This window comes from Triticum aestivum, chromosome 7D (assembly GCF_018294505.1).
Source record: "Triticum aestivum cultivar Chinese Spring chromosome 7D, IWGSC CS RefSeq v2.1, whole genome shotgun sequence".
NCBI classification, from domain to species: Eukaryota; Viridiplantae; Streptophyta; class Magnoliopsida; order Poales; family Poaceae; genus Triticum; species Triticum aestivum.
This window is the reverse complement of record NC_057814.1, coordinates 398977981-399001837: the sequence shown is the minus strand read 5'-3', so window position 1 is coordinate 399001837 and position 23857 is coordinate 398977981. Positions and strand designations below refer to the sequence as shown.

At 43.9% G+C, this 23857-nt stretch overlaps 1 protein-coding gene across 1 annotated transcript; it reads right to left on the bottom strand.

Moving 5' to 3' along the window:
* Positions 1 to 8643: 8643 nt before the first annotated feature.
* Positions 8644 to 14030, bottom strand: LOC123169977 (uncharacterized). Its single transcript, XM_044587826.1, has 6 exons — positions 13488 to 14030; positions 10377 to 10445; positions 10212 to 10284; positions 9993 to 10131; positions 9713 to 9899; positions 8644 to 8841 (listed from the first exon to the last, which is right to left on the bottom strand). The coding sequence occupies exons 1-6, from the start codon at positions 13928 to 13930 to the stop codon at positions 8808 to 8810; spliced, it is 945 nt and encodes a 314-aa protein (XP_044443761.1). The 5' UTR covers positions 13931 to 14030; the 3' UTR covers positions 8644 to 8807.
* Between the last annotated feature and the right edge of the window lie 9827 nt (positions 14031 to 23857).

The following is a 23857-nucleotide window of genomic DNA, read 5'->3' as shown; positions in this document are numbered from 1 at the left end:
GCAACCCCGAAGTGACAATAATCGGGACCACTCCCGGTGATGACCATAGTTTGAGGAGTTCATGTATTCACTATGTGCTAATGCTTTGTTCCGGTACTCTATTAAAAGGAGGCCTTAATATCCCTTAGTTTCCATTAGGACCCCGCTGCCACGGGAGGGTAGGACAAAAGATGTCATGCAAGTTCTTTTCCATAAGCATGTATGACTATATTCGGAATACATGCCTACATTACATTGATGAATTGGAGCTATTTCTGTGTCACCCTATGTTATGATTGTTACATGATGAACCGCATCCGGCATAATTCTCCATCACCGATCCAATGCCTACGAGCTTTTCCTATATTGTTCTCCGCTTATTTACTTTTCCGTTGCTACTGTTACAATCACTACAAAACACCAAAAATATTACTTTTGCTACCGTTACTTTTGTTACCATTACCACTACTATCATACTACTTTTCTACTAAATACTTTGTTGCAGATATTAAGTTATCCAGGTCTGGTTGAATTGACAACTCAACTGCTAATACTTGAGAATATTCTTTGGCTCTCCTTGTGTCGAATCAATAAATTTGGGTTGAATACTCTACCCTCGAAAACTGTTGCGATCCCCTATACTTGTGGGTTATCAAGACTATTTTCTGGCGCCGTTGCCGGGGAGCATAGCTCTATTCTTTGAGTCACTTGGGATTTATATCTGCTGGTCACTATGAAGAACTTGAAAGACGCTAAGACAACAATTTATCCCTCAACTACGAGGGGAGGTAAGGAACTGCCATCTAGCTCTGCACTTGATTCACCTTCTGTTTTGAGTAAGCTTGCGACACCTAAACCTGCTTCTGCTATTCGTTCTGATATGTCGCATGTTATTGATGATGCCACTTCTGCTATGCATGATACTTATGATGAAACTACTTCTATGCGTGATACTACTGTGCCACTTAGTGAATTTCTTGATGAACAAATTGCTAGGGTTAGAGAGAAAGAAATTATTGAAACTGATTATATTGATGAAAGTGATGATGAAGACTCGCCTGTTATTCCTGAGGGTTATGTTTTTGAAAAAGAAGCTGCTTTAGCTATTTTAGCTTGCAAAGATAGATATGAACTCAAGAGGTTATTAGCTAAATGGAGGCAGCACCCTCTTAATGCTAGAATGAAACCTGACCCTGCTTTTGCTACTTCACCTATCTGTGTTACTGATAAGGATTATGAATTCTCTGTTGATCCTGATATAATTACTTTGGTTGAATCTTATCCTTTTCATGGCTATGAATCTGAAACTGTTGTGGCACATCTTACTAAATTAAATGATATAGCCACCCTGTTCACTAATGATGAGAGATCTCGCTATCTTTATATCCTTAAAATATTTCCGTTCTCATTAAAGGGTGATGCTAAGATATGGTTTAATTCTCTTGATCCTGATTGTGTGCGTAGTCCCCAGGATATGATTTATTACTTCTCTGCTAAATATTTCCCTGCTCATAAGAAACAAGCTGCTTTAAGGGAAATATACAACTTTGTGCAAATTGAAGAAGAGAGTCTCCCACAAGCTTGGGGGAGGCTTCTCAAGTTACTTAATGCTTTGCCTGATCATCCTCTTAAGAAAAATGAAATACTTGCTTTTATAATGGACTAACCGATGCTTCCAGAGATTACCTGGATAGTTGTGCTGGTTCTGTTTTCAGGGAAAGAACACCGGATGAAGCTGAAATTCTATTGAATAATATGTTGACAAATGAAAATAATTGGACACTTCTTGAGCTAGCTCCTGAGCCAGCTCCTGAGCCTATTCCTAAACCAACTCCGAAGAAGAGAGGTGTTCTATTTCTCAGTCCTGAAGATATGCAAGAGGCAAAGAAATCTATGAAAGAAAAAGGGTATTAAAGCTGAAGATGTTAAGAATTTACCTCCTATTGAAGAAATAAATGGTCTTAATTTACCGCCTGTTGAAGAAATATATGATCCTAATCCATTACCTATTGAAGAACCTCATGGTCTTGATAACCCGACACAGGTAGTAAAGGTAAATTCTCTCTATAGATTTGATGAAGGTGATATTCCTCACTATAAGTCTGCTAGACAATGCTTAGAAGAGTTTGATAATTTTATTGTCAAACAAGAAAACTTCAATGCTTATTTTGGTAGACAATTGAAATACAATTCCGATACGCTTGTACACTTGGGTGATTATATGTCTAGAGTTAAAGGTGAACTTAAACTCATTAGTAAACATGCTTCTATGGTTACCACTCAAGTAGAACAAGTACTTAAAGCTCAAAATGATTTGCTCAATGAAATGAATAGTAAGAAAAATGATTATGTTGTTAGAGTGGCTACTAGAACTGGTAGAATGACTCAGGAACCTTTGTATCCTGAAGACCACCCTAAGAGAATTGAGCAAGATTCTCAGAGAAATAATATTGATGCACCTAGTCCTTCTAAAAAGAAGAAAAAGAAAAATGATAGGACTTTGCATGTTTCTAGTGAACCTATTGCTGAACCACCTGAGAATCCAAATGATATTTCTATTTCTGATGCTGAAACACAATCTGGTAATGAACATGAACCTAATGAAAATGCTAATGATGATGTTCATGATGATGCTCAACCTAGTAATGACAATGATGTAGAAATTGAACGTGTTGTTGATCTTGATAACCCACAATCAAAGAATCAACGTTATGATAAGAGAGACTTTGTTGCTAGGAACCATGGTAAAGAAAGAGAACCATGGGTTCAAAAACCCATGCCTTTTCCTCCCAAACCATCCAAGAAAAAGGATGATGAGGATTTTGAGCGCTTTGCTGAAATGATTAGACCTATCTTCTTGCATATGCGATTGACTGATATGCTCAAAATGAATCCTTATGCTAAGTATATGAAAGATATTGTTACTAATAAAAGAAAGATACCGGAAGCTGAAATTTCCACCATGCTTGCTAATTATACTTTTAAGGGTGGAATACCAAAGAAACTTGGAGATCCAGGAGTATCCACTATACCATGCTCCATTAAAAGAAACTATGTTAAAACTGCTTTATGTGATCTTGGAGCCGGTGTTAGTGTTATGCCTCTCTCTCTTTATATGTAATCTTGATTTGAATAAGTTGACACCTACTGAAATATCTTTGCAAACGGCTGATAAATCAACTGCTATACCTGTCGGTATTTGTGAGGATGTGCCTGTTGTAGTTGCAAACGCTACTATTTTAACGGACTTTGTTATTCTTGATATTCCCGAGGACGATAGTATGTCTATTATTCTTGGAAGACCCTTTTTGAATACTGCAGGGGCTGTTATTGATTGCAACAAAGGCAATGTCACTTTTCATGTTAATGGTAATGAGCATACGGTACACTTTCCGAGGAAACAACCTCAAGTTCATAGTATCAATTCTATTGGAAAAATTCCATCGATTATATTTGGAGGTTTTGAATTTCCTCTTCCTACTGTCAAGAAGAAATATGATATTCTTATTATTGGGGATGTGCATATCCCCGTTGAGGAAACATAGTGTTATTCGAAATTTCTCCGGTTCCATGTTATTCGGAATGAGTTTGTTAACAAGACCTGATCAACCTTGTTAGTGGATTCCGTTTGATAGCATGAGATGGATGAAACTAGAAGACACAATCTTCTGTACCCTCCTACTTTCTGTTATTTAGTTGAAATAAAGTAAAAATAGTATTTTTCTGTCTGTTTTCTGATTTATCCGTGCAATATAAAAATACCCCAAAAATAAAAGTTCTCCAAATGCCCTGAAAATGGAATATGATTTTTTCTGGAATATTTGAGAATATCTGGCACTGAGAACACAGCAGGAGGGCAAGCACCTGGCCACGAGGGTGGAGGGCGCGCCCCCCTGCCTCGTGGGCCCACGGTGGCCCCCCTCCACTTATTACTGCACCCACACACTCCTTCTTCCTCCCACAAACACCAATATCCAGCTCAAGCACGAGTTCTAGCTCATTTTGCTGCGATTTTCGATCTCCTTGCTCAAAGCACCTCTCACAAAACTGCTTGGGGAGATTGTTCCTTGCTATGTGACTCCTCCATTGGTCCAATTAGTTTTTGTTCTAGTGCTCTATTCATTGCAAATTTGTGCTGCCTAGGTGACCATGTTCTTGAGCTTGCATGTCAAATTTATATGGTTCCAAGTAGTTCTAATGCATGTTATAGGCTCTAGGCACTTGTAGGAGTAGTTGCTATCAATTTTGTTGAGCTTGGTTCACCTTTGTTTGAAGTTACTAAAAATTTCAGAATTTTTCAGAAAATAATGAAGAGATTTTTGAGGGGCTCATCGAGCCGAAGCTCGAAGGAAAAGCAAAATGAAGAAGCACATAGGCCCAAATATAATTTGCCTCGCACCGCGGAGGTCCAGCCATGTGAATGGCCTTCCGATGATTTCTTGAGGGAAGCCGGGATTTATGATGATTTCTATTCATTGGCTGAGAATGCTGGCCTCACCGACTTCCTCCGCGACCAACGTCAACAGTATCTCTTACTCACCAATACTTTTGTGCAAAACTTCTACTATTATCCTAAGGAATCACCTCCTTCAGTACAGTTTCATTTATATGATGTTGTTAAGAAGATGCCACTAGATGAATTTTACAAGGTTTGCAAAATACCCTTTGAGGGTACCTTAGATGAACCACATCGTAAAGATGTGGACGGGTTTATTGACACCATTATTGTGGGGGAAACCAGGAAGGTTTCCGATGCAAGAATCACTAGCATACATTTTCCTGTTTTACGCTACTGCCATATTTGCTAGTCGTTGCTTAATTGGTCGTGGAAACTGTGGAAACCTTAGTGTTCCTGATATTATCATTTTGTTCCATGGTTTATTCCGCGATAACACTGTTAGTATGGGCGGAATTATTGCTAAACGGTTAAGTCTGAACCGTACAAAGGGCCCCATCTTTGGAGGTATTTATGCTTCACACCTTGCTACACATTATAACATACCTATTAGGCACTATGAAAAAGAAGAAAAATTGCTGCCCACTGCTTATTTAGGTTATAAGAGTATGGTAGCGCATGATTTCATTGTTAAACCCAGAGCCTGCCAAGGAGCCAATTTATCTTCACAACATCGATCGTCAAAGTTTCACTCAACCTATTGAAGGAGTTCTTGCTGCAACTCGTGTTTATCCTTTGGCTGGAAATACACGTGCACCTCATCGTGCCCATACTGAAGCCACTGAGAGCACCATTGCTCAAAGGCCTCGAAAGCGATCTCGCGTTCTCAATGACCGAGAGCTTCTTGTGGCACTACATCAGAAACAGGATAAGCATCATTACTGGCTGAAGCGTCAGATGCAGAGTCTCTTGGTGGATGTTAATCGCATTCGCAATCTAGCCACCAAGAATGCATTTGTCACTCATGAAACCTGTCGGCGGTCGTGGAAGAGTCTGACATTACTCAGTTCTGAAGATGATCTTCAACAAGATGGCTTCACAGAGAGATTCAAATTTGATTCCACTCCTCCCAGGAACGCTGTCTTGCGTAGGACTCCCTCACTCGAAGACTCTGAGTACTCCTCCTCAGCGGCAACTGTCAATGCCAGAGTCATTGATGACGAAGACGATGCCACTTCACCAACTACAACTTCGCCTCGTATCAACACTGCGCCAAGTTCTTCTGCACCACCGGACTCCAACGTCGACCCTGCACCTCATGGGAACAAGTAGAAGCTCTATGTCTTCAAACCTTTTTGGTCCTTACTGACAAAAGGGGGAGAAGCATATGAGTTGATAGTATTCAAGCGGGTCCTTATGGGTGGTTGCTATACCTTTTGCCAAGTGCTTACAACTCTCGCTTTTGATACATTTGGTTCTTTGAGTTGTAACACTTAAACTTGATGGTCGTCTGCTACCTTTTCTATCAACTATGTGATGCGATGATAAATTCCGCATGTGCGACGATAAATTCCGCACGAAGTCATTTCGCAGACGTCCATTTTTCATTATGCTTGTCATTATCTTCGTTATATCTTTTCATGCATGATGAATTGTCTTCTTAAGTTGAAGAGGATCTCCACAAGTACAACCTGCCATGTGCATTTGCATTCAAAAGCAAAATACTTATATGCACATCTTTAGGGGGAGCCTTTTGCTACTTATGAAGACAATATCTTTACCCTTACAATTTCAAATACTTTTATCCCCATTGAAAACTTCAACTAGTTTGTCATCAATCACCAAAAAGGGGGAGATTGTAAGTGCATCTAGTGCCACCCCTAGTTGGTTTTGGAGTATTGACGACAAACCTGGTTGAGGGACTAATGTGTTTGTGAGAATTACAGGATAACACAGGTAGTAGTCCCTCATTGATTCGGTTTAACTACCGGAGATGACCCCTAAAAATGTTAGAAGACATTGAAGACAATGGTGGTATGTGAAGATATTCACAACGAAGATTATGACTCGAGAAGACATTCATGTGAAGACTATGGAGTGCAAAGACATAGTTGTTTTGTAGTTTCCTTTTCTTCTTTGTTGAGTCATAGGAACCACCGTACTGTTAAGTGGGGTCCAAGTGAACAAAATTAGAGTGACTGAAGTGATGCTCAACCAAATCCTATGTCTTCGAGCGAAGACAATGAGAGCAAATCTTATCCAGAGCTGGATGAGTCAGCTTTACTGGTAGCCCAAATCAAGCTGTCGCGTGTGTTTGAAATCTGACCGTTGGACATGTGTCAGTTCCTTAGTGACCTAGGGTCATTTCGGACAAATCAGGTCGGGTTGCCTACTGGCTATAAATAGCCCACCCCCTACACCATAAATTGGTGGCTGCTCAGAGTTAGTGCACGGCTTTTTTGTTTGAGAGCAACCCACCTCGAAGCCTTTGAGAGAGAGATCCTTGCGAGGACAACGCCCAAAACACCCAGAGCCCAAAGAGTGTTTGGCATCACTGAAGTCTTTCTGTCCGCGTGATCTGAAGACTTGTTACACTTGAGGACTGTGAATCCTCCAGCCGGTTAGGCGTCGCGTTCTGAGTATCCAAGAGTCATTGTGGATTGCCGGTGAACGGAGTCTGTGAAGGTTTGGAAGTCTACCTTGAAGACTTACCAGAGTGATTGGGTGAGGACTAAATGTCCTTAGCTCAAAGGGAATAAGGTGAAGACGCGGTCTTCTGAGTTGAATCTCAGCCTCCCTAACCAGACGTACAGTTGTCACAGCAACTGGAACTGGTCCAACAAATCTTTGTCCTCACCAAGCAAGTGGTTATATCTTCTCCCTCTCTTTACTTACTGTTTGTCTTCATGAAGTCATTGCCTGCTTGCTTGATCTGATTGACTTCACTGTGTGACGACTATCATTGTTTGGCTTCATACTATCTTCCATCCTAATCCTTACAACTTAGCTGCTAATAGTCTTCGTGCTTTCACTTCATTGAATACTTGACTATGGCTTGTCTAGTGTAGTCCACCTTCCGCTGCATGTCAATAGGTTCATTTCTATTATTTGTCTTCGAAACTCCCATGTTTTGAAGACTTTCATAAAAATCGCCTATTCATCCCCCCCCCCCTCCTCTAGTCGATAACTAGCACTTTCACCATTGGATCTACCAAACACGATTGGTTGGTACTCGAGAATATCTTTCGATATCTCCAAGCCATCAAACATCTTGTCCTGGTTTTTTAGTTTCACAGAAATGTGACCTCCGATATCATTGGATACATCGAGCAGATCCCCACTATGTCAGATCGTAAACAAACTTAGTGTTCCTACTAGGTGTGGTAACCTTCTCATGAAGAGTCTTCGAAACAGACCTCATGACTACATCCATCAACCATTATCTCAACGATAATGTTTCTTGTGTTGCCCGGATGAAAACAGGTTACATAATAAGCAATATCACTATATTGCATATCTTGCAAGTCAAATCATGCGACTGATTTGTTCACCAGGTCTCTACCAACTTCTATGTTCCAGATATGCAAGAATCAGGGGGAGTCTCTTCTTGAGATATTCTTGTTTAAAGACATCACGTTATGCTATCCCTTTGTGAGTTTATATTTCAGGATCTCATCAAATATGTTATGAAGAACTTTCGGAGGAGAAACCTTTTTGAGGGAACTTCCCGGATAATCGTGAAGATGACTCTATATGGTCAAGTGTAGATTAGGGGGAGTGTTAGAATTAATTACTATATGTAATTGCCCGAACGATCGTGAGGTTGCTACCGCAACCGACGCCTCTCTCCTCGAACCGAGGCATCCCTCTTGATCGTCACGTGTCTCCAGCACATAAGTTAAGTTATACTCTCAATCGATCTGGAAGGCCAGATCTGTATGTTTCTGCATAATCGTCACAACATTGTCTAGCGACCAAAAGATTGCATCTATATTGATATATAAACAATTGTTATATTAGGCTGGTTGCAAAATAGCACACATTATACGTTGGTTCCGCTGACAGGAAGCTTTTAGTGACAGTTTTTTACATCCCAATAAGGATATAAAAGATGTGGGTGGATGTGCAATAACCATATAGTCAAACTGTCCGAGCTTGAGTGCACTGAAAGCAGCGATTACACTCGCTCAGATCAGACAACACGAATATCACAATGTCTAATTTTAACTGATGAATTGTAGATAGACGCTAAACAGAACCAGACAGAATTGCAAAACCAAAAATGGTTTATGGGATTCTCCAAGTAAACATAGAAAATTTGGTCTCTTGTTCATCTAAATCGCTCCAAACTCAAAAGCGTTACATGAAATTGATAATATGTAGAACAAGACCATCCTGAAGCCGGTAAGAGCACACCAGATGAAGAGCCCTCCTAAGCCACCAGAGTGCTGGCAGTGGTAGACTCGCTGCAGACAATCAAGGATAAATTGTCAGATTACACTCTAGTAACAACTGCAGGTATGAAAAGGCACACAACCCATCCAGAGCGCAAAGCGACTTGGCAAAAATGCAAGCACAGATGAATGAATTACTTCAACAGGTTTTAAAGTTCAACAAAGTCGATGCTAGAGATTGTTAAACTAAAACACGCCCATTCTCCACTTCTGCTACTAACTAGAGTATGGAAGTATCACACCAAGATGAAATGAATTTGTTGGAATGCTTGAAAATTACAGCAAAAACTCCATTAATGAAATAACAGAAAAAAGTTGCACACACCAGCCTATCATACCTAACCTAACAACTAATACCACAACCAAGTAAAACTTAAATCCTACAATACATTTTATAAAAATAAAACAAGTCTTCTTTTCATGTTGCGTACTCTTGTATGGACCAACCAAACAAGAGGCAGATGGTTTCAGGTCTATACACATACTATTGGCACTAGTCAATTTCACCTAAACTTGAAGCAAACAGATGTCATCCTTGATTAAATAAGCTACTGAGTGGCATGCGTTTACAAACCTAAACCCATAAAAACCAAGATAGCATACAGATATGCATACAGCAGCTCAGAACACAGCATCCACATGTTACGCATACTTAGTTACTTTAACGGATAACAGGACAGGGAGCTTTCCACATAAAATGGCATTTGAGTAGCACAGCTGATCAACCTGAAGCTTTCTACATAGTAATTTGTAAACATGAGGACTGAATCAACTGGTATAACGCAAAATAGGTACTAAGATAACCGATTAGCACTGGCAAGTTCTCACGTTCAATCGCAGTATCCCTGGCTAAGGTAAAAGGTAAAGGTGCAGAGTAACTTACTACTTCCAGGTGGGCGGGAGCTTCTTGGTGCGCTTGTAGTAACGGGCAAGACGGTGGATCCTGCTCTCAACAAGAATGAGCCTGAATTTGGAGTCCTTGTCCTTCCTGTTCCTCTCAAGATGCTTCCTAATGGCCACAGCCTTCTTAATCAAAAAGTACAGATCCTCTGGGATTTCCGGCGCCAGGCCTACACACAAAATCCTCAAACATCAACACACTTGCACAAGCATAAACAACGCAAGAAAAATGGGAATGGTGTTTAAAAGGGGACGGATCTGACCATGAGCCTTGAGGATGCGGAGGATCTTGCTTCCGGTAACGCTCTTGACGAGGGGGATACCGTGCTGGTCACGGAGCAGAACACCGATCTGCGAGGGCATCTGACCCTTCTTCGCAGCCTTCGTGATCAACTCGTCGACCTGCGCAAGACCCAACAGCATCAGAATCACTCCAATCGGAAGAAATCCGCCAGGTCTGAGAGCAACCGAAGGGGGCTCACATCAGCGACGGCGGTCTTGACCCAGCTCGGGGGAGTCCTCTTGTACGGCAGCGCCGACGACGAGATACCCTTCCTGCCACACACAGTCGCGGAGCCGCCATTAGACCAGATAAAACACTGAAGCGAAGAAACGATGATACGGGAGACCGGGTTGCGAGGCGTTACCCGCGGCTGTGCATACGCCCCATGGCGTCAGGCGAGGGGTTTAGCTCCGGCGACGGCGGCGGCGGTTGCCTGCAGCAGCAGCGGCGCGAAGGGCGAGAGGGGCTCGAGCGGCGGCGCGATTGAGGAGTGCGGGTTAGGGTTTTGGGGTGCTACTTATAATGAGCGGCGGCGCAGGGAGTGTGGTGCTAGGGCTGCGTCGCTTTGGGCCAGGCCGTCAGTACGTGTTAGCCCGGTTGGGATGGTTTCCTGGCCCATTGGACGCCTTACCTTAGAGTTTCTTCTTCTTTGTCTAAAAAAAAACTACCATATTTCTAAGAAACATATATTTGCTCTAAAATTTGCTCAAAAAAATATATTTACTCTAAATCCTTCTTTTCAGGCGTCATTAAGCTCATTTGCACAGTTTTTCAATGGTATATTGTCGCGTGTGAGTGTGAGCATTGCGCTGTTATTATTTTTATTTTATTTGCAAATCTTTTGCGCTGTTATTTGTGGCTCGGAAGATGGGAAGACAAAATTGTTGCAAGTTTAGAAATACTGACTCATTTCATTTCCTTATCAGTCCTTTTATCTCTTAGTCCTACGGAATTAGAATGGTCATAAACTGTGATCTAAAAAGTCTTATATATTAGTTTACAGAGAGAGTACATGGAAAACACAGAACATCAGCTATGCAGGAGTTTGTTAGAGTTTGCATGGAGTATGTATGGTTGTGATCTTTCATCTGAGATGCCAATCTCCACGCAGATCCAGTCGTTCTGTTCGCTCAGGTGTGTAGGTTTCAGTCAGGAAACACTGGTGAGGGCATTGGCATCTTTTGATAACATAGCCATCTTAACATAGAAAACATCACCCGCAAAAAAAAAAATAGAAAACATCAACTGCATTTTCCAGTATATTAACTAGAAACTTGAGCGTGCCCGACGTCACCAAAGCGTTTCAGCAAAAAACATGTCGTATCACAATGTCACCCTTCACCGTACACTCAAAAGAAAAATACAACCAACCAGACAACAAAATGGAATTTGATATACAGGTTTAGGTTGTCACTCGGCCCAGCTCGTCCTCCATCAAATACAGCCCCGAACTTTCTGAGAAGGGCACGTGGAAAATCAAGTATAGCTTCATTCTGGTTCAGAGAAGGGTTGTGTCTGGTCCTCTCACAAGTTGCCATCAGAGAAATGTGATAGAATATGAAGAAAAACAAGACACACATTATGCCGCTGATAAGACATGCAGATAGTTCATAATTGCAGAGTGATGAACGATTAAACAGCAAACACAGCAATGGATGTGACTCCACAGCGAATATTCTGAATGCAGATCGTCTATATACCAAACATATCAGAGGCTTTGAACAGAAAGCTAGGGTAAACAAGCAGCTTATCTATTCCAAGATGTATGGCTAGCTGCGACCCCGCGAGGAGCAAGTGATATAATAAGGTCTACCAGAGATTCAGCAATGTAACTTACAAATGAAGAACAGAGGTGGTTGGTGCAGCAAGAATCACATGTTGGATAAATGAACAGTCATTTTTACATCCTTTGAACTTTGTTCAACACAGGGGAACACAACCAATCATATATTTTCATGTCTAAATAAAACAAGGCAAAAAATCTGAACTGCGCAGAAAGATTCTCAACATAAGGATTCATGCATTGCATCTGATGTATATTATACATTCAACAGAGTCGGATTTTGGTCCCTTCAACAACTGAAGCCTACACCTAATGGCATGTACAAGAACATTAGCGGCTGCCCTTCGTGTAAACTAACAACAAAAGGTAGTATGCCTCGATAAGTAGTGCGCCAACATAAATGCACATAGGTCTCATTACCACGGATCAATAACACAAACTTATACAAATCAAAGCCTATGCACAGAATATTCTGGTTAGAAGCTAGAGAGGTGGTTCATGGATCATGGCAATATTGATGAGCATGGACAAGCTCCGAGAGAACATATACCAAACTGGTAATATAATTCCTTATATGCCACTGGAAATATACACGATTCCAACACGTGTCAATGACATTATGGCACCGCACGTGCCACTCATACAATGAGTGGCAAATATGGAGTCCAGAAACTTCCAGTGACAAATAAGGTATATGTATAAACAGATGGTAAGTTTCTGAGTAGACTGAACTCTTCTAATCTAAGCATAAAATATATATTGGTTACTAGAACAACTCAGCCTATTGAAGTGACATCATTACCGTCTGATTACAAAATAAGGTTGATCCAGTGAAACCATAACAAATTCGTAATATTGCAGGTAAACTGAAAATACTGGCTTGTGAAATGTTATATTGCAGATATTATTAGATTATAGCTCTGCTGCTCTGCATATGCCTAAATTTGATCCAGAACCTTACCATCCCAAGTAAGATTTAAAGCAGGCATGACAACGTATTGAACTAATAGGGTTACACTAAAGTACTTACTGTGAAAAAGGCAAGCACTGGGATGTGAGTGTAGCAAAACAAAGATCAATCAATGACCCAGCAAAACTAGACAGAGTTCCTAATAGTGTAGGTAACTGAACCATAGATTGGATAGCATGATCAATTTCAACATGTATCGGTATATCATAGAACAACCTTATTGTTGTGTGACAATAAATTCAAGAGAGGCCTTTCAACAGCCCCATGATATTAACCGATCAACTGAAACAAGAATGACCCTCCTGGCAAAAACAAATTATGCCAACGGCAGAGGTCCTACAACTCCATAATAAATCCAGTTCTCCTGTGCTAGCATCAGAAATTATAAGATGTCACCAATTACAAGAAAAACAAATCATAGGCTGTATTAACATGAATGCATAAACTGGTGCATTTCACTGGTTTCTGATTAAGCAATCAATCAATCACAGAAAGTAACAGGATCCACGCTTTACATTGCAATACCATCGGACAGATCCATTAATCCATAATCACACCATCTTTATCCAAACCCTAGGGCAGTTGGGGAACCACACCGAAACCAAAGCACAAAACAGAAGCGCCGCAGATCAGATCAGATGATACGAAATAAAATCACGCGAAGAAAGAGTTATTAAATACGAAGAAGTCTGAGCAGACTGGGAGACGGATCAATCCACTACTTGGCGACGATGCGGCGGATGAAGTCGTCGTAGCGGATGGTGCCGTCCGCGGCGACGTCGACCTCGCGGATCCACTCGTCGAACTCATGGGGCTCGAGCTTCTCGCCGATGGAGGTGAGGACGTGGCGGAGGTCCGCGACGGAGACGGTGCCCGACGCGTCCTTGTCGAGGACGCGGAAGGCGTCGCGGAGCGGGCGGTCGAAGGGCTCCGGGCGGAGGTGGGCGCGCATGAGTTCGAGGAATCGCTTGAAGTCGAAGGGCGCCGTGAGCTTCTCCTGGGCGGTGATGTCGCGGAGCTGCGCCTGCGTCGGGTTCCCACCCAGGGAGCGCATGAGGACGCCGAGCTCCGAGGGGGCGATGCGGCCGTCGCCGTCAGTGTCGAAGAGGGAGAAGGCCTCCCGCATCGACGCAATCTGCTCCTCGCTCAGCTCCTTGCCGGCCATCGCCGCCGGTGGGGTCGGATCGGGGATTTGAGATCTCGCGACGCGGGGCGGTGCGGTGCGGTGCGTGCGTCTCAGGGAGGAAGTCCGCGTTTGATTGATTTGGTGGTGAGGGGCATGTGAGAGGGGAGAAATGAAACGTGGGGTAGTGGCCGTGGTGCCGTGATCGATTGTTTTTTCTCTTTTCAGAAATCAGAAATGTTTTTTTTAGGGAATTCTCTTTTCAGAAAAAAAAAATTAGGACTAAGCTAAGCTTTATTGATCATAATCCACATAAAGTGGGATACAAATCGGATTGTGAGGGTTAGCCAACCATATATGGCGCCCCACACCGAAAGAGAGTGCATGCTTAGCTAAACTATGGGCTTCACCGTTTGAAGAACGGTTTTCCAAAATGAAATTACATGTAAAATCCACAGGACGAAGTTTAATTTCTGTTATCACCGAACAATAAGATCCCTGGTTCCCGAGCTTGATGTCATCAACAACCTGCTTGTAGTTCGACGCCACAATTATGTTCCCCTGGTGAAGATCTTCAGCCAACGTAAGGCCTTCTCGGCATGCGATTGCCTCCACTGTAGATGGGTCGATGATTCCTGGCAAAACCAAAGCCGAACTCCTCAGATAATTTCCCGCTTGGTCCCGGCAAACCGCCGCCGCAGCTCCTCGTCGGTCGCGGAAGACCGCGCCATCAACATGTATCTTTGCAAATCCAGCTGGTGGCGCTTTTGGCCTTGCATGTGTTGCTCTGATCACCCGAGGGCCTCCTTGCAAATTACTGTGGGGTTTTGCATGGATGAGCTCTAGTTCTTTGATGAGCCTGCTCATGAAAAGAGAAGTGGCCTGTGGGCTCTGTGTTATTCCCTCGTGTATGTACTTTCGCCGGGCCGTCCAGATAGACCATAGGGTGACCGCCACCCGGATAAAACTGCTATGATTCAAAGACGCCATTAGAGTGAAGATCCATTGTTTCGCATTTGGTTCCGTGCGGCCGGACCTGCAGGGAGGTGGGCTTCCGGGCTATTTCTCTAGGGAACGCCGTGTCCTACCAGGCCATTTTATGATCCGTCACGGACAGCGGGGGTACGGCCTAGGTCATGCGAGAAATGCGAGTGCAATCGGCCCATGTCCATTCAGGTTTTAACCCAACCCAATTTCTTCTTACAGGACAGGATTCACTAAAAAAATCTTTTGGTACAGAGAATGGCAAGTCCAAAAAATCTTAATGCAATTCCCAGAGTTCCTGTAAAAAAAACTTTCGGGGCTCATTCGGTTTCGAGGAAATAAAAACGTAGGAATTAGAAGTAGTATAGGAATTTAATAGGATGGCACTTGCCATTCTAAGGAATTGACTTGCATCGTTCCTACGCGCAAAATGAGCTTTGAGTGGATGTGTAGTTTCCTCCAAAAACACAGGAAATGAGTATTATTCCTACGAAATTCCTGTACGCATTTCCTACAAACCGAATGCATATATAGGAAATTTTCCTCCAGAATCCTTGTTCCTACGTTTTTCCTACGAAAATCCTCCAAACCGAATGAGGCCTCGGTAGGAAACAAATTGAAGTGAGTTATGCCATATCCTATTTAGCACTTAAGGCGCTACTTATAGTGTTATGGTTAGAAGCCACACAACGCGAGAACTATATCTATATTGCCTATATATTTTTTCGCGAATAAGCAAAGCTTGTGTATCATTGCATTGATAGAAGAAGATTGAATGAGTACAAGAGGTGATACAACACATGACCCGGACGCAAGGGCATGAACATGGTGCCCAAAACACAGAAATATGAGATACTGATTACTTGTATCTGCGTTGGTATTTCCCCGAGAAGGAGAGGATGATGCAGCACATCAACGGTAAGTATTTCCCTCAGTTATGAAACCAAGGTTATCAATCCGGTAGGAGAACCAAGCAACACTATGTAAACAACATCTGCACACAAATAACAAATACTTGCAACCCAACGCGTAAGAGGGGTTGTCAAATCCCTCCTTGGTATTGAGATATATTAAGTTGTATGAGATTTGATAAATAGATCTGACAAAATAAAATAATAAATAATGCAGCAAGGTATTTTTGGGGTTTTGGAATAATAGATCTGAAAACAGTATGACGGGAAATAGACTCGGGGGCCGTAGAGTTCACTAGTGGCTTCTCTCGAGAAAATAGCATACGGTGGGTAAACAAATTACTGCTGGGCAATTGATAGAAGATTGAATAATTATGACGATATCCAAGGCAATGATCATGTATATAGGCATCACGTCCAAGATTAGTAGACCGAAACGATTCTGCATCTACTACTATTACTCCAAACATCGACCGCTATCCAGCATGCATCTAGTGTATTAAGTGTTGGGGATCGTAGCAGAAATTTAAAATTTTCTACGCATCACCAAGATCCATCTATGGAGTTTACTAGCAACAAGAGGGAAGGAGTGCATCTACATACCCTTGTAGATCGCGAGCGGAAGCGTTCAAGTGAACGGGGTTGATGAAGTCGTACTCGTCGTGATCCAAATCACCGATGACCGAGCGCCGAACGGACGGCACCTCCGTGTTCAACACACGTACGGAGCAGCGACGTCTCCTCCTTCTTGATCCAGCAAGGGGGAAGGAGAGGTTGATGGAGATCCAGCAGCACGACGGCGTGGTGGTGGAAGTAGCGGGGATCCCGGCAGGGCTTCGCCAAGCGCAAGCGGGAGGGAGAGGTGTTGCAGGGGAAGAGGGAGGTGCCAGGGGCTGTGGTGCGGCTGCCCTCCCCCCCCACTATTTATAGGGGTCCTGGGGGGCGCCAGCCCCCTGGAGATCCCATCTGTGTGGAGGGGCGGCGGCCAAGGGGGGGACTTGCCCCCCAAGTCAAGTGGGGCGCCCCCCCCCCACCCCCAGGGTTTCCAACCCTAGGCGCAGGGGAGGCCCAAGGGGGGCGCACCAGCCCACCAGGGGCTGGTTCCCCTCCCACTTCAGCCCATGGGGCCCTCCGGGATAGGTGGCCCCACCCGGTGGACCCCCGAGACCCTTTCGGTGGTCCCGGTACAATACCGGTGACCCCCGAAACTTTGCCGGTGGCCGAAACTGGACTTCCTATATATAGTTCTTCACCTCCGGACCATTCCGAAACTCCTCGTGACGTCCGGGATCTCATCTGGGACTCCGAAAAACTTTCGGGTTTCCGCATACTAATATCTCTACAACCCTAGCGTCACCGAACCTTAAGTGTGTAGACCCTACGGGTTCGAGAGACATGCAGACATGACCGAGACGACTCTCCGGTCAATAACCAACAGCGGGATCTGGATACCCATGTTGGCTCCCACATGTTCCTCGATGATCTCATCGGATGAACCACGATGTCGAGGATTCAATCAATCCCGTATACAATTCCCTTTGTCAATCGGTACGTTACTTGCCCGAGATTCGATCGTCGGTATCCCAATACCCCGTTCAATCTCGTTACCGGCAAGTCACTTTACTCGTACCGTAATGCATGATCCCGTGACCAACCACTTGGTCACTTTGAGCTCATTATGATGATGCATTACCGAGGGGGCCCAGAGATACCTCTCCGTCAAACGGAGTGACAAATCCTAGTCTCGATTCGTGCCAACCCAACAGACACTTTCGGAGATACCCGTAGTGCACCTTTATAGCCACCCAGTTACGTTGTGACGTTTGGCACACCCAAAGCACTCCTACGGTATCTGGGAGTTGCACAATCTCATGGTCTAAGGAAATGATACTTGACAATTGGAAAAGCTCTAGCAAACGAACTACACGATCTTTGTGCTATGCTTAGGATTGGGTCTTGTCCATCACATCATTCTCCTAATGATGTGATCTCGTTATCAATGACATCCAATGTCCATAGTCAGGAAACCATGACTATCTGTTGATCAACGAGCTAGTCAACTAGAGGCTTACTAGGGACACGTTGTGGTCTATGTATTCACACATGTATTACGATTTCCGGATAACACAATTATAGCATGAACAATAGACAATTATCATGAACAAGGAAATATAATAATAACCATTTTATTATTGCCTCTAGGGCATATTTCCAACAGTCTCCCACTTGCACTAGAGTCAATAATCTAGTTACATTGTGATGAATCGAACACCCATAGAGTTCTGGTGTTGATCATGTTTTGCTCTAGGGAGAGGTTTAGTTAACGGATCTGCTACATTCAGGTTCGTATGTACTTTACAAATATATATGTCTCCATTTTGAACACTTTCACGAATGGAGTTGAAGCGACGCTTGATATGCCTGGTCTTCCTGTGAAACCTGGGCTCCTTGCCAAGGGCAATAGCTCCAGTGTTGTCACATAAGAGAGTCATCGGGCCCCACGCATTGGGAATCACCCCTAGGTCGGTAATGAACTCCTTCATCCAGATTGCTTCTTGCGCTGCCTCTGAGGCCGCCATGTACTCCGCTTCACATGTAGATCCCGCCACGACGCTTTGCTTGCAACTGCACCAGCTTACTGCCCCTCCATTCAAAATATACACGTATCCGGTTTGTGACTTAGAGTCATCCAGATCTGTGTCGAAGCTAGCGTCGACGTAACCCTTTACGACGAGCTCTTCGTCACCTCCATAAACGAGAAACATATCCTTAGTCCTCTTCAGGTACTTCAGGATATTCTTGACCGCTGTCCAGTGTTCCATGCCGGGATTATTTTGGTACCTTCCTACCAAACTTACGGCAAGGTTTACATCAGGTCTGGTACACAGCATGGCATACATAATAGACCCTATGGCCGAGGCATAGGGGATGACACTCATCTTTTCTCTATCTTCTGCCGTGGTCGGGCATTGAGCCATGCTCAATTGCACACCTTGCAATACAGGCAAGAACCCCTTCTTGGACTGATCCATATTGAACTTCTTCAATATCTTGTCAAGGTGCGTACTCTGTGAAAGACCAATGAGGCGTCTTGATCTATCTCTATAGATCTTGATGCCTAATATGTAAGCAGCTTCTCCAAGGTCCTTCATTGAAAAACACTTATTCAAGTAGGCCTTTATTCTTTCCAAGAATTCTATATCATTTCCCATCAATAGTATGTCATCCACATATAATATGAGAAATGCTACAGAGCTCCCACTCACTTTCTTGTAAACACAGGCTTCTCCATAAGTCTATATAAACCCAAACGCTTTGATCATCTCATCAAATCGAATGTTCCAACTCCGAGATGCTTGCACCAGCCCATTGATGGAGCGCCGGAGCTTGCATACCTTGTTAGCATTCTTAGGATCGACAAAACCTTCCGGCTGCATCATATACAATTCTTCCTTAAGAAAGCCATTAAGGAATGCCGTTTTGACGTCCATTTGCCATATCTCATAATCATAGAATGCGGCAATTGCTAACATGATTCGGACGGACTTCAGCTTCGCTACGGGTGAGAAAGTCTCATCGTAGTCAACCCCTTGAACTTGTCGATAACCCTTAGCGACAAGTCGAGCCTTATAGATGGTCACGTTACCATCCGCGTCTGTCTTCTTAAAGATCCATTTATTTTCTATGGCTCGCCGATCATCGGGCAAGGCAGTCAAAGTCCATACTTCGTTTTCATACATGGATCCTATCTCGGATTGCATGGCTTCAAGCCATTTGTTGGAATCCGGGCCCGCCATCGCTTCTTCATAGTTCGAAGGTTCACCGTTGTCTAACAACATGATTTCCAGGACAGGGTTGCCGTACCACTCTGGTGTGGAACGTGTCCTTGTGGACCTACGAAGTTCAGCAGTAACTTGATCCGAAGCTTCATGATCATCATCATTAACTTCCTCCCCAGTCGGTGTAGGCACCACAGGAACATCTTCCCGCGCTGTGCTACTTTCCGGTTCAAGAGGTAGTACTTCATCAAGTTCCACTTTCCTCCCACTTACTTCCTTCGAGAGAAACTCTTTCTCCAGAAAGGACCCGTTCTTGGCAACAAAGATCTTGCCTTCGGATCTGAGGTAGAAGGTATACCCAATGGTTTCCTTAGGGTATCCTATGAAGACGCATTTCTCCGACTTGGGTTCGAGCTTTTCAGGTTGAAGTTTCTTGACATAAGCATCGCATCCCCAAACTTTTAGAAATGATAGCTTAGGTTTCTTCCCAAACCATAATTCATACGGTGTCGTCTCAACGGATTTCGACGGAGCCCTATTTAAAGTGAATGCGGCAGTCTCTAAAGCATAGCCCCAAAATGAGAGCGGTAGATCGGTAAGAGACATCATAGATCGCACCATATCCAATAGAGTGCGATTACGACGTTCGGACACACCGTTACGCTGAGGTGTTCCAGGCGGCGTGAGTTGTGAAACGATTCCACATTTCATTAAGTGCGTACCAAATTCGTGACTTAAATATTCTCCTCCATGATCTGATCGTAAGAACTTTATTTTCCTGTCACGTTGATTCTCAACCTCACTCTGAAATTCCTTGAACTTTTCAAAGGTCTCAGACTTGTGTTTCATTAGGTAGACATACCCATATCTACTTAAGTCATCAGTGAGAGTGAGAACATAACGATAGCCACCGTGAGCCTCAACACTCATTGGACCGCACACATCGGTATGTATGATTTCCAATAAGTTGGTTGCTCGCTCCATTGTTCCGGAGAACGGAGTCTTGGTCATCTTACCCATGAGGCATGGTTCGCACGTGTCAAATGATTCATAATGAAGAGACTCCAAAAGTCCATCTGCATGGAGCTTCTTCATGCGCTTGACACCAATGTGACCAAGGCGGCAGTGCCACAAGTATGTGGGACTATCGTTATCAACTTTACATCTTTTGGTATTCACACTATGAATATGTGTAACATCACGTTCGAGATTCATTAAGAATAAACCATTGACCAGCGGGGCATGACCATAAAACATACCTCTCATATAAATAGAACAACCATTATTCTCGGATTTAAATGAGTAGCCATCTCGCATTAAACGAGATCCAGATACAATGTTCATGCTCAAAGCTGGCACTAAATAACAATTATTGAGGTTTAAAACTAATCCCGTAGGTAAATGCAGAGGTAGCGTGCCGACGGCGATCACATCGACCTTGGAACCATTCCTGACGCGCATCGTCACCTCGTCCTTCGCCACTCTCCGTTTATTCCACAGCTCCTGTTTTGAGTTACAAATATGAGCAACCGCACCGGTATCAAATACCCAGGAGCTACTACGAGTACTGGTAAGGTACACATCAATTACATGTATATCACATATACCTTTGGTGTTGCCGACCTTCTTGTCCGCTAAGTATTTGGGGCAGTTCCGCTTCCAGTGACCACTTCCCTTGCAATAAAAGCACTCAGTCTCAGGCTTGGGTCCATTCTTTGGCTTCTTCCCGGCAACTGGCTTACCGGGTGCGGCAACTCCCTTGCCGTCCTTCTTGAAGTTCTTCTTACCCTTGCCTTTCTTGAACTTAGTGGTTTTGTTCACCATCAACACTTGATGTTCCTTTTTGATCTCCACCTCCGCTGATTTCAGCATTGAATATACCTCAGGAATGGTCTTTTCCATCCCCTGCATATTGAAGTTCATCACAAAGCTCTTGTAGCTCGGTGGAAGCGACTGAAGGATTCTGTCAATGACCGCGTCATCCGGGAAATTAACTCCCAGCTGAGACAAGCGGTTGTGCAACCCAGACATTTTGAGTATGTGCTCACTGACAGAACTGTTTTCCTCCATCTTAGAACTGAAGAACTTGTCGGAGACTTCATATCTCTCGACCCGGGCATGAGCTTGGAAAACCATTTTCAGCTCTTCGAACATCTCATATGCTCCGTGTTTCTCAAAACGCTTTTGGAGCCCCGGTTCTAAGCTGTAAAGCATGCCGCACTGAACGAGGGAGTAATCATCAGCACGTGATTGCCAAGCGTTCATAACGTCTTGGTTCTCTGGGATGGGTGCTTCACCTAGCGGTGCTTCTAGGACATAATCTTTCTTGGCAGCTATGAGGATGATCCTCAGGTTCCGGACCCAGTCCGTATAGTTGTTGCCATCATCTTTCAGCTTGGTTTTCTCTAGGAACGCGTTGAAGTTGAGGGCAACGTGGGCCATTTGATCTACAAGACATATTGTAAAGATTTGAGACTAAGTTCATGATAATTAAGTTCATCTAATCAAATTATACAATGAACTCCCACTCAGATAGACATCCCTCTAGTCATCTAAGTGAAACATGATCCGAGTTAACTAGGCCATGTCCGATCATCACGTGAGACGGACTAGTCAACATCGGTGAACATCTTCATGTTGATCGTATCTTCTATACGACTCATGCTCGACCTTTCGGTCTTCCGTGTTCCGAGGCCATGTCTGTACATGCTAGGCTCGTCAAGTCAACCTAAGTGTATTGCGTGTGTTCCGAGGCCATGTCTGTACATGCTAGGCTCGTCAACACCCGTTGTATGCGAATGTTAGAATCTATCACACCCGATCATCACGTGGTGCTTCGAAACAACGAACCTTCGCAACGGTGCACAGTTAGGGGGAACACTTTCTTGAAATTATTATAAGGGATCATCTTACTTACTACCGTCGTTCTAAGCAAATAAGATGTAAAACCTGATAAACATCACATGCAATCAAATAGTGACATGATATGGCCAATATCATTTTGCTCCTTTGATCTCCATCTTCGGGGCGCCATGATCATCTTCGTCATCGGCATGACACCATGATCTCCATCATCGTGTCTTCATGAAGTTGTCACGCCAACGATTACTTCTACTTCTACGGCTAACATGTTTAGCAATAAAGTAAAGTAATTTACATGGCGTTATTCAATGACACGCAGGTCATACAAAAAATAAAGACAACTCCTATGGCTCCTGCCGGTTGTCATACTCATCGACATGCAAGTCGTGATTCCTATTACAAGAACATGATCAATCTCATACATCACATATATCTCATTCATCACATCCTTTTGGCCATATCACATCACAAGGCATATGCTGCAAAAACAAGTTAGACGTCCTCTAATTGTTGTTGCAAGTTTTTACGTGGCTTGTGTAGGTTTCTAGAAAGAACGTTTCTTACCTACGTAAAACCACAACGTGATATGCCAATTTCTATTTACCCTTCATAAGGACCCTTTTCATCGAATCCGTTCCGACTAAAGTGGGAGAGACAGACACCCGCTAGCCACCTTATGCAACTAGTGCATGTCAGTCGGTGGAACATGTCTCACGTAAGCGTACGTGTAAGGTCGGTCCGGGCCGCTTCATCCCACGATGTCGCCGAAACAAGATAAGACTAGTAGTGGCAAGAAAAATTGACAACATCTACGCCCACAACTGCTTTGTGTTCTACTCGTGCATAGAAACTACGCATAGGCCTGGCTCATGATGCCACTGTTGGGGATCATAGCAGAAATTTAAAATTTTCTACGCATCACCAAGATCCATCTATGGAGTTTACTAGCAACGAGAGGGAAGGAGTGCATCTACATACCCTTGTAGATCGCGAGCGGAACACTACTGGAATCAGCTAATTTGCCATCTGCCAGCTCTTTGCCGTCTGCTAGCTGACGGCAAAGAAGCTCTTTGCCATCAGCTACCCAAAAGCAGACGGCAAAGAAACGGCAGACGGCAAAGAAACGGCAGACGGCAAAGAAGCTCTTTGCCATCTGCGAGCTCTTTGCCGTCAGCCAGTAGACGGCAAAGAATCTTTGCCGTCCGCTGGCAGACGGCAAAGAGTGAGGTGGCCCCCACCCCCCGCCCGTTTGGAAAAAACTTAACGGCCCACCTCTTTGCCGTCCGCCAGCAGACGGCAAAGAGGCAAAAGGGCGGACGGCAAAGAGGGCACTACCTAACGGCCCGTACCCCCCGCCCGTTACTCACTTCTTCTCTCCTCGCCGTTCTCTCCTCCCACCCTGCCGACGCCGCCGCCCGCCCCGCCCCGGCCCC

Coding starts and splice junctions, on each gene's coding strand:
- LOC123169977 (XM_044587826.1), bottom strand. CDS start 13,930: ATGGCCGGCAAGGAGCTGAGCGAGGAGCAGATTGCGTCGATGCGGGAG. Junction 10,446..13,487: donor ATCCGCCGCATCGTCGCCAA/GTAGTGGATTGA, acceptor CTGCTGCTGCAG/GCAACCGCCGCCGCCGTCGC. Junction 9,900..9,992: donor CCGCATCCTCAAGGCTCATG/GTCAGATCCGTC, acceptor TTTTGTGTGTAG/GCCTGGCGCCGGAAATCCCA.